Raw genomic sequence first — 12197 nt, forward strand, 5'->3', positions numbered from 1 at the left:
GACAAGAAAAACATGCACATACTCAAGGCATTTCCTGTGACTTCTTTGTCTCTTCTTGTTCAATAGAGAATGGGATCTGTAGTTGAGCAACTTTCAGAATCCTAAGATTCTGGAAGGAATGAGCATTCAGAAGAAGGCAACTGTCCTTTCATGCAATTTCTAAAAATAATTTCTGAAATGCTGGTATCTGATCTTTTCAACACCATAATTTTCCAATTTTTCTCAAATTATGCATAACTATTACCATAGATAGTAGGATGAATCTTGAAGTCTGTCCCAGAAAGTGCAAGGGCATGAGTATCATACTAGCTTGAAATGAGGGTGCCATGATGGTTGGAAATAGAACAAAAATATTTCCATTTGTAGCTATTCAAGTAGGTCACCTGCACATAACTAGCATTCCTGTATATTTCGGTTATACATCTTCTTTTTCAGTCTATGAGACTGGCACGTGTTTAAAAAAATTAAATTATTAATAAAATTATCCATGGAGAATTCGTTGTCACAGTCCCTTTTGCACTGAATCCTCAAAAAACCAAAAAACAGTAAATGTCATAATTCCATAATAGCCTCTTTCCCCTACTCTCATCATTCATTTAATTTCATGGAGTTTGAAAAAAAAAAAAGGTTTATTATTTTAGATGTGCAATTCTAATACTGAACATCTAAAAAAATCAATTGTTTGGCACAATCCAAAGTTATCTATTGCATTCATTTAATTTTTAAAATTAAATTATGCTAAATCATTTTATATAAAAATAAAAATCACTAATGTGACAAGTCGATTTTTTTTCTTACTTGGGTTTAAATTTCTTTCTATTTATTATCTGTTCACAAAATAATTATTAATACATTTTAATACCAGTTTTACAAGTTAATGGGACACATTTTTGCACAGAACATTTTAATGTCAACTTAATATATAAAATAGGTGCCTTTGGCAGGTTTTACTGTAAAAGTTTTGCTTTCCTTGTGAATGACTGGACAGTTCTTCAAGTTCATATTGACTTAATATTCTCTTTAAAAGTTTACATCTTTTGTTTTAAATGTCCCTTTTTAGGCACCGAGCAGTCAATCTTTTTCTTCAAGGCTATGATAAATCTTGGATTGAAACAGAAGAACACTATTTTGAAGACAAACTGATAGAAGACTTAGCAGTACGTCTGGGTGCAAAGGGTCATGGGAATGTGTTATGGATTAACATTCATCTTGTATAATTATAAGTACAAGTCTGTGAGGTACATAAGACATCATCTAAGCTGTATCTAACCAAGTCACTTTTTATCTAAGTCATCTTGACAAGTGTTAAAAATTGCAAATGATGGTTATTCCAGATTCCCCAAAGCAGTCTTCTTCAAGCATTCAGTAACCTTTTATAAAACTTTTGAAACTGTTGTGTAAATTACATGCCAGCTGCTGTCATTCCCCTATCTCTTATCTTCTACCCTCTGGAGAAGGGGAACAGCCTGTTCTTTCCTTGAAGTTAACCTTTTGTATTTGAAGATTTCATAAAGCAATTTAAGTCAAAAGGTTAGAATATGAACTGGAGGAATTCTAGATGTAGTGTAGTCAATCCTTCAGAAGCATAGTCTGATTCTTCACAGAAAAAAGCTCTTGTCAGGGAGGTGAGGATTTTTACCAACAGTGAAGTGTGAGAACCATGTCTCTAGACTGGTAAACCCTGGGGTGATTTTCATTTAAGCTTTGTGTCCTCATCCATTACAGTTGTCTCTCAGAAAGGTAGTTCTTTCGAAGGCTGGGCAAGAACTAGTATTAGGAAATGATTCTGACCTTGGGAGGTCCAGCAGAACACAGTCTGAGATCAATCTTTATTGTGAGGTGAGCCTGCTCTCTGCAATAGAGGGAGCTAACTGGGAAATTGCTATTAGAAAAGTACACTACATTGCTTTTTATTTTTAAAGCTTGCCTTAAAACCAGCTACCCAAGTTGTGAACAATTTTGAAAATAAGGATCAAAATAGTGAAAGGAAGATCATCAGCAACAGGCTCCACATAAGCAGACTATGGAAGTTTGGTTTTGCCTGCACACATGCAGAATTCCTTTTTTGTGGCATCCTTATTGTATGATCAAGCATTGTGAAAAAGTGACTTCTGCAAATACTTACTTCGTATACAAGCTTTTAAGTGATATCTTTATGTATCCCAACACACTGCAAATACCGTAGAGAATGCAGGTTGATTGTCAAAAATAGTTACATTTTAGCAGTTGAGAGCATGTGTGTGTACATGTGGCACGACATAACTCTCTGCATGTGTGTATCTGTGTGCAGAAATAACCCAGTATGGTCATTTGATTATACTCTTGACAGCAAGAGTTATCTCCTTACCTCCTCTATGAAACCATATATTTGCTAATGCAGAACTCCTTACTGACAGGTAGCTTATGTGAAAAACTGTCTCTTAGAGAAGACAGAAGCAGGCTGGATTGGCTGCTATATTATCCTTTAGTAAAGGACTATAAGCATTCCCTTCTAATTTCTCAAGCATACCGAGAAATGTGTCTCCAGAACTCTCTTAAGAAGAGATGTATTACATCTTTCATTCAAAAGAGCAAACAAAACTTTTAAATAAATTCCCATCACATGTTTGTTGCTTTAGAGCACTGTCTTGGAGATTGAGAGATTAAGGTTCTACTGTTCAGCTCTATGGAGCTGACCCAGATTTGTCTTGACTTCATGAAAGATGTTGTGATACTGGTGAAGGTTCTCTGTCCCTCTTAGAGAAATTGTACCCTGGCATAGCAAGGATTTAAAGATTCATTGGACTGTCAAGATGGAATAACAGCCTGAGCTGTGGTGGCAGAACCCATCTGGAAGGGGGCAAAGGAGGAACATTGGGTTCTGTAATGTACGCTTGAAGGATTATCTGAAGTTTTGGAACTGTTCACATGTTAAGTAGAAAACCGGAACTATCCAGAGCCCGGAATATATAGCCAAAACCTCCTATCCTTTAACTCTCTATAGTCAGTAAACTACAATTTTGTATGCCTGTAGTGTGGTCTTTCTCAGTACAGAGCATCTTGAACTGTCTTTTCTGCTAAGTAAGAATAATTTAAAGGGAGAAAATAAAGGCTACCTTCTTCTAGAGTTTGCCAGATCCAGACAATTTATAGACCTGTAGTAAGGGGGTTTTTGGCATGTGGGAGATGAATATTTACATCCCCTAAAGCAGAGGACTGGGCTAAACTTGCAGTTTTGTCCCCTAAAGCTTCTTTCCTTAAGTCTATTATACAAAAATGGCTCCACTTCTTCCATCTCTGTATAGTAAAAAAGTATTCATAAGTCCTCTATTTGAGGAGCTTGATTCTGCTGCTTCTTAATTTTGATTCAACAGATCAAGCCTCTTAGGGAACTAGATTTTTAATGTTTTATATTAAAATCATACAATATTCTACACTATCTTTATTAATAGTTAAAATGCTTCTGCTTCAACTAAATAGGTTATATGGACACTAAAGCTTATATGATAAAATTATTGGTTAGTTTTGTGGGTAGGGATAACTTATGTTTAATGGATGTTTACTAATCAGATTGTACTTAACTCAGTTTATTAATCATGCTTAACTCAGTCGTTGGTGACTTTGGTCCCCATTTAATTTGAATTAAATCTATGAAAGCTAATAACTTGTATTAAACATTAACATAACTTCTGCCTTTTCAGTTGTCAGTTTTGATAACATTAGGAAGGTGTTCTGATTGATAACCTAAGTATAGATGGCTGCCGTTTAATTAAAGAGAAAGGTCAGCATCATAAATGAGATTGAAATCTGGAGCAGGGAAAGACCTCCATATTGATAACTAGAATTATAATTTGCGTTGTTCGTATCTTGCTATTACTGAAAATACTGTCTCATACTGCATGATATGAAATGAACCTTGTATGGTCATCATAGACTAGCGTGTGAAACAGTCATTTTACATGTAGGTCAATTAAAGTAAATTCTCAGCTGCCACCAGTCATGTTTGGTACTGTGGGAAAGGTGGACTTCACAAGGGAGTATAAATCTCTATAAGCATTCCCAGAGGAATGTAATTGACACCAGTACACACAATTTTTTTTTAATAGGCAAAATATCTGTTTTGCTTACATATGTTATGTGGCCAACTCGTATAATTAATAGGTAACACCTGATATTATCATAACTTCTTTATCTGTATTTTAGTGTATACTGTTAGGTGAAAACAAGGAGGAGGAGTGAGCATAAATTAATTTATGCAACCAATTTTTCTTGAGCTACTAGATAATTTGTAGAAAAATATGTGTAGATGAAACGATTTTATCAATAACTTGATAAGCAAAAATTACTTTTTAAAATGTCTTCTGGTGAAAGCTAAGAAGCCAGAGGACAGATTTTATGTAGATTCTTTTCAAAGCACTGCTTTAGTGGTTGCCATTATAATGTTTAGGACTACATTTTTCATTTAGGGTGAAGTAATTAAAGCTGTCTAAACCTGAAAGCAAAAAGAACCCAAACAAGTAAAAACAAACAAACAAAATTATCCTATTTGTGTATGTATATATTATTGAATGGTATATAATACTTTTTGTACATTATTGATCTGTCATCTTCTAAGATCTTCTACATCCTGCCAGTATTACAGGTTCCTGTCTAAAACTGTTGATGAGCTTCAAGCTTGCATTTCCTCTCCCTCAAAACCTCTCAGGGTTCCAGAGAGAGCATTGTACTTGCCATAAGACTTGGAATAGAGGATTCTGATTTTTAGCTAGTGAAGCTTGTTAACCTAGAGAGAAAGAGACAGTGTAGCAGCAAATTATGGCATCTGATTGCCGCTCATTCTGGATAACAGCAATAAAAGATTGAAGTTATTTTCAAAATCTAGGGAAGAGGATTAATTTTTATGAGGAGAGGAAATGCAAAGCTTTGCAAATGGTATCATCTTTGTAAGTCTTCATGGTCATAAAGACGGCCAGGATTCAGGCTTTTCTTTCATACTTTGCTCGGAACTTGTTTCCTCCTGGCTGACCAAATCAAAATTGTGTATGCAAGTTTTTAATGCTTAATAAATTGCACAGAGTAAATATTTTTCACTATAGATAACTAAATATACTTTAACAATCTTTTTTTCCCTAAAGAAACCTGGGGAGGAACCAGCGGAAGAAGAAGAAAGCCTTAAAAGAGTTGATCCTTTACATCAACTTATTCTGCTATTCAGTCGAACAGCCTTGACTGAAAAATGGTAGGGACGGTGTGAGAGACTGCAGAGTGTATGCAGATTTTCAGATTACTCCTGTATTTGGAGTTATATATGTCTTGTTCAAGTAAGATTACATAGCTAGGACAAAACGTGTTCATATGTTCATATGGTGTGAGCACAACTCTAGCCTGTGGTATATGAAGAGATTTTAACCTGACTGATAATGAGATGCAGAGTTTTCTAGAGACAGATACCCCTATACAATTCCATGTAGTCATAGATGCTGTGTGCAGGATGTAGTACACCTCTCTCTTTTGAATGTATTCTCTATTAACAATTATATTCCGAATGTGAAATGTAAGTATATTCTAGGTATAACTAAACAAATAACTACATTCTCTTCATTGGAAGGTGTTCATGAATTTCTGAGCACTGTGAAGCTGGCTTTACTTTTCAGTTTGTATTAGTTAAGGCAGTCCTAATTTTCCAGAAGGACTTTTGTAATTAATTATGGGCTTAGAAATCCTTTAAAAAGATTTTTCAGGTGCTTAAAAATATTTTGGTGTTCCAATTCTACTATAATGGCTTTAATCTTACTCTTTTTGTCTTTCTTCTCTCTGTTAACCAGCAAACTGGAAGAAGATTTCCTGTATATGGCCTATGCTGACATTATGGCAAAGGTAACGTTTTTGCTGTCTTGTACATTTTTTTCTGTTTTAATAAAATCAATGAAGAAGATCAAGAGAAATTATGTGTAAAGTAAACAAAGTCTTAGACACACCACCATCACCCGCAACGTATGAATAAATGTTTTCTTTCTACATGGTATCAGAGCTGCCATGATGAAGAAGATGATGATGGTGAAGAAGAAGTGAAGAGTTTTGAAGTAAGATTGTACTTCTGTTTTGTTTTTTCTTATCACGTTAGACATTATTTCATAGCTTCCAATAGACATTTATGTTTCTTTGTTCATGGCTTACTGCAGCTTATTATGTTAGGGAACTGCATGCCGGTAGCTGGATTGGCAGATTGAGTTACCAGATTCATAGTAGTAAAACAAAAGCATATGTATTGTCAAATAACCTAAGATTATAGAGAGAATAATTTAATGGATCACACATGTTTATCTGATTGACTTCAATTTTTCAGTTGTTTAAGAGAAATATTGATGGGTAGTAATTTACTCCTTTAGTTTGTATCATTAAAATACTGAAATACTGCTTTTGCAGTAGTAATTTACGTTCAGTACCAGCAGTTTATACATTATTTTTATGTTCACATATATATTAGTGCCTCTGAGTAAGAAGTGAGCTTTTGTTCATCAGCACTGCCAAGCTTTTTCTTACTTCGAGAGTAGGAAATCTGTATTTATTGTTGCTTAATATTGATTTATTTTTATGTTCATCACTATATAAAGAAACACACTTAGATGAGTTGATTACAAGAGAGGGAGATGAGTCCTTGTCATGTAATTGCTCTGGGATCTGCCCCTCTTTTTCCATTCATAAAATGGAGCTTACAAGAAATTTTTCTGTTCTGAGAGGCACTGAGGGAATTGGCTTGTTTTAATATTTAATATTTAATATTTAATATATTTTAGCTTATAATTCTGACATTAAATGTTGTCTTATCTTTAAACTCAATATTTATATTTAATATCTTTTCTAAAATGCAGAAAATTACATGTCTTTTTAAATATTTATATATATGCCAATTGGTTTGATATAAAACTACCTGTGCTGTTCTGATTTTTGACAAGTGGTTTGGAGCATGTTTACTTTCACTCTCATTCTTTTGTACACATCAGATGTTCTGTACGTTTTCTACATGATGCTGCATGAGATAGCACTGAATTATTTAAGTATGTATTCCCTATTTGGCTGTATACAGAAATTGGACAAAATACCAATGCCAAAATCTTTTCAGTCACTCCGAAGATCTAGTCCAGTTGAGTAACAGCTAATGTACCTAATATATAAATTTCTGGTTCTTGGTACATACCTAGGTAGGAATCAAAGTTTCATGGCTCTGTTCTTTGTTTGTGTGTGTGTGTGTGTGCTTGGGTTGTTGTTTTTTTTTTTCTGGTTTGCTTTCTTTTCTTTTTTGGGGTTTTTTTTTTTTTGGTTGGTTGGTTGGTTGGTTTTTCGTTTTGGCTTGGTTTTGTTAGTTTGGTTTTGGGGTTTGTTTGTTAGTTTTGTTTTTGTTCAGTGTGTTCCCCCCTCCCCAGAAATGCAATGTGTGATGTATCACTGACTAAACAAAGTATATTTATTTCTATAAACTTTTTTTCAGTTAGCCCATGCATGCTTGTTAGGTCTTGTGCTTATAAATGTGAAAATTTATAAATAAGAAGTCATTGAGCTGAATGAACAAATTTATCACTAAGAAATTTATTAGTACTTGCATAAATTATAATGGGTTCTTTGTTCAGCTTTCAATTTTATCTGTTGAGAGAAGATCATATTCATTTATTTCTCATTATTGTTTTTTCTGTAGCTAGTAAACTTATGTGCAAACAATGTGTTAATCTATTCAAAAGACAATTTTGTGTATGTATTTGGTCAGTCACCTGCAGAAAAAAAATTTTGGACTTCTTTTTCTTATTACTATTTCGCTTCTTGTCCTTGCCCTTCCTTAAGGTGACAGGATCACAACGCAGCAAGGTAAAATAAAAAAAATATGTGTGTATTTGTCTGGGTCTAATTTTGTGACTTTTTTAGGCCCAACATCTTGGATGAGTTCAACTAAAGGGTCTTGAAAACATTTTTAATGTTTCAGTTCCAGCATGACATCTCTTCTTGTGCACAAACTCTTTTTAAAGACTCCAAGAATTATGTATGGAAAATATGTCATATAAAATTACGTGCCATTTTGGGGAAAAAAAGAGTGTCATTCGGCTTGTTCATGTTGTTTTGCTGTTCTTGCCTTTTGTGCATCAGTTATCTTCTTTCTGGTTATAATTTAATTTGAATGATTAAAATAATTATTTGGCTCTTAAGGGAAAGCAGTTGGGCTTTTCTTCTATATCTCGGCAAACATACGTTTCTGATAGTGTAGTAGAATTCTGTTTCTGAAGTTTGTGACAGAGAGACCATCAATTTCATTATAGTTCATCTGTGATTCAGATGCTTTTGAACGGATGAACTCCTCAGCCTTCATCATGATAGTATTTGATAGAAACTCCATGTTGTGATTCCTAGCTGTTCCATGTTTTCTCTAAAAACATAGCTCTGAAATTTCAGGGTTAATTTTTGTAACTGACTTGTTTTTTAGCACAGTTGTTTGTGTCTCATCATCAAGGTCTCACCATTGGTTTCTAAAAGGTGACCCATGGCTTAAGCACCAGCCTACTTGCCTACTTCTTGCAAGTGAAAGTCTCAGTTCCCATTGTTGACTCAGGCTGCTTGCTGATCGCTCTGCAAGGTTGATGTTCTGAGAGGAGACATGGTGTGTGGGGTAGCAAATTTTTTGTCCTGAATCATTTAGGTCTAGTCACTTGTGCTGTGGCTAATGGCAGCTAGACTAAGTAGAAAGGACTTGCTTGAGATTGGGAATGCACAGCTTTAGCTGATGGTCAGATTTCAGTCAGTAGCTTGTGCAGCATGGGGAACAATTATAGCCTTCTCCATTGAAAAGAGAGAGATGATTTTGGCTTTGTTTGCTAATTCTTCTATTAACATTTAGTTCACAAATTAAAAAGGTTCCCATATGGCTGTGGAAAGAAAAGATATATTTCAGAGTCAGCTTCACTCTTACTCCTGCAAATGTTTGCACAATTACACCTACATAGAACAGAAACATTACCCTGGAAAATTAATGTGCTCAGAGAGACTCACAAACATTTATTTAAAAGGTATTTTGATTGCCACAAACACAAAGTACATATTACAACACTCCCTCCCCCCCCCCCCCCGAAAGTATATAAGCAGTCTAATATTATTTCTCCTTTGTTTCTTTCATTAATTCTCTATTCAAATACTACATGTCTATCAGTCTGCCTCCTGATTACCATACACTAAATACCATATGCTCCATAGAAAATTTTCTGTCTTGCTGATGGAGAAGTGTTTTAAACTTCTTGACAACATATAGTATTTTCTTCTTTCATATATGGCAGGAAACAGCTGTAGAAACAGTTGTAAGGATAGGAGACCATATATACCAGCTCTGTGTGTGCATGTGTGCATTTGTGTGTTTCTGTCTGTTAATGTATCTCAACGTTCAATGTTGAAAGCAGTTCTTTTATTCCATGTTCTATGTGTGTGTGAAGAGACTGGCGGTTCAGTTTGTATTGGAATAAAATCCTATTGGTCTTCTGGAGTTTAAAAATGTGTGAGGTTTGAAGTCCTGAATTTTTTCACAGTCAGAGCAACAGAGACCTCTGAGGAAGCTTAGAATGTGATAAAAACAAGTGTATTTTATTGACAATTTTCACGCCCATATCTCATGCAGTGTAGTCTCATTTTTGTACAAAGTATTGGGATCACCATGTGGGCAGTAGGGAGGTCACAATATAAACCTACAATAAAGTTACCTGCATGTTACTATGTTTCTGTCTCCATTTGCCTGCTAGTATTTGCTTGGAATGTTTATCATTATCTTTGCTCCTTGCCCTTTGTCTCTGAGTTAACTTTCTCTCATATTAAACAGATGCGCAGTTGACTCCCTGTAGAGCTGGTGTCACTGTCCCACTTGATTCTATCTGATAGGAAATGCTTTCCAATCAAACCATTTCACTAGTTGAATGCAAATAGGTTTCTGCACTTGAGGCACTGACTTTACTTGTTTGCTGCATATTAATGTGCTCTAAATACATGTAGGATGGGAACTCAAAGACAGGAGTCAAAACCTAGCTCACCTTGTTTAAATCAATTGGTTTAAAGTGGCTCTTCATAGGAAGAAAAGAAATGGGGGAGATTGAGCTTCCTGTGTCAGTTTTCTTCATCCCTGTCACTGGTAGCAACTTTGTTGACAAACTTTTGCATTCACTAGATTTTTGTCGAAATGATACATTGTGCGATTGCTTTGTCTCAGCACAGAAAGACCTGCAAATGTCAGTACATACAGATAATGCAAGCTCTTAAGGGACTAGCCCATTGGAGATGGCTACCATTAACTCACTATCACATTGCCTACATAAATGAAGTGACCATATACCAGGCATTTACAATAAGTAACTATTTTTGTTAAAGAATAGTAAGAACTAAAGTCAGACTCCATGATCAGTGTATCAGTTATTAGGAATAGAACATTCCAATAGTATGCAAAAATATGTGTTTCTTATTAGTTTTTCTTATCCATAATGGAATAGATGCAACCTAATATGTGCTTTCACTCTCCATGACTACACGATAAGTTAATCATACATATTATCATAGAATAATTTGTGTTGGAAGGGACCTTTAAAGATCATCTAGTCCAACCCCCCTTCCTGCAATAAGGAAGTGAATAATATCCGTTCTTTTCTCTGAGTTTCAATTCCAGGGCTTAGTGATAAATGATGATTTTAGGCTGTTCATTAAAATATTTTGTTGGGTCCTCTGGCTGCTTCACATCTTCTATGTTTATCAGCATCTTTTCCCCCTACATTGTTTGTGCTACTTATACCAGCAATAGCGTACTTTTCAAGAGTAATCCCGGACTCCCATCTGCCCTGTGTTTCAAATCAAACACCACGGGGCATTGCTGTAGCACAGTATAACTGATAGAGATCTGTGTAAGGCATGGCCTTTCACAGTACTGGGGTAAAAGAGTGATGTACATTGAAGAGCAAATACTTTGTAATGATTAAGTCACCATTTGTAGCTCCAAGTTCTTTGCTTATTTTTAATGCAGTATTTCTGTAATAATCTTACTAACTTATCCATGTACATAAGATTTTCTGCTCCAGCTGATTCAACTCTAGACACAGTGGAATCTGCTAAACAATCCTTTACACTTTTCTTTTACTATTCCTATAGAGAGTTAGACATCTATGTGAGCAATTTCAAATACGTCAAATTTGTCACCCAACTTTAAACAAAAAAGGATGGCTCAGTTTGGAAGTAATGTGTAGTTTCATAGCTGTGTACCGTTGGAGAAAAAAGTTGTAAACTGAGAACGCAAAGATTTTGAAAGTCACCCAATACAGTGTTTTTCCTTTTAGAGAATTAATTCTTTGTCAGTTCATATCTGCATGAATGTGAATGAATATATTGAATCATCTCATCAACATTTCAAGAATATGGAGGCAGTCTGTAGGAAACAGATCTAACTTCTTTGCCAGAGAAGAAGATATAAATGACTGACAGTACATGATGCTGTCTGTAAAGATATTGCAGCAAGCTGAAATAGAGACACTTCATGTATATGCTTTTTAGAGCTGTAGAAGTCCAAAATGAGTGATTAAGGAAACATCCAACTTTATAGAGCATAAGCTAGTTTTTAAAGGCTCTCTCTATTTATATATATATATATATATATATATATATATACATATGAATGTATATAAAGTGCTTGAGTAAAGTGCTTGAGTACTTGATACATCCTACAAGATAACTTGATGTTGTCTTTTAATACCTAGCTTGTATTCATGCATGCCTGACACTGAAATGAACAGTTGTTTTACTTGTGTAATACCTATCTAATAGGACTTATTCTCTGGACTAAACAGAGTTCTTGAAAAGTTTAAAATATGAAGACAATTCAAAAGAGAAGGATTCATCTTGGGGTAGTGGAGTTTAAAGTAATTTTGTCCCTTTTCATAATTTTCTTTATTCTGTTTACTCTTTAACCATTTTATAATTTTATATTAAAAAATACATAGAGTGCTACGACCTGCACTCCATGGCTGGGAGTTTAGTGGTAACAGCAAACAAACCTCTCCATATGGCTGTCTCTCAGAGTCCAAGAATTGTTCTTTGTATGGATTATGAGGAAACAAACAATTGCAGTGGCTCACTTGTCAGTTAAAGTTCCTATTTAGTTTTTGCAAGTTTGTTTCTTACAAAGTCGAGCTAAAACTTGCGGTTTATCCCAACGT

The 12197-nt window shown here is 34.8% G+C and overlaps 1 protein-coding gene across 1 annotated transcript in view; it reads left to right on the forward strand.

Moving 5' to 3' along the window:
• The window catches only part of RYR2 (ryanodine receptor 2), a 363651-nt gene that overhangs the window by 299704 nt on the left and 51750 nt on the right, over nt 1–12197 (forward strand). The window contains exons 76-80 of the mRNA XM_034060766.1: nt 1061–1157; nt 5115–5218; nt 5805–5856; nt 6009–6062; nt 7816–7839. Coding sequence (XP_033916657.1) covers nt 1061–1157; nt 5115–5218; nt 5805–5856; nt 6009–6062; nt 7816–7839 — 331 coding nt within the window. The remainder of the gene's footprint in view (nt 1–1060; nt 1158–5114; nt 5219–5804; nt 5857–6008; nt 6063–7815; nt 7840–12197) is intronic.

The sequence above is a fragment of the Melopsittacus undulatus genome, chromosome 3, assembly GCF_012275295.1.
Source record: "Melopsittacus undulatus isolate bMelUnd1 chromosome 3, bMelUnd1.mat.Z, whole genome shotgun sequence".
Lineage (NCBI taxonomy): Eukaryota > Metazoa > Chordata > Aves > Psittaciformes > Psittaculidae > Melopsittacus > Melopsittacus undulatus.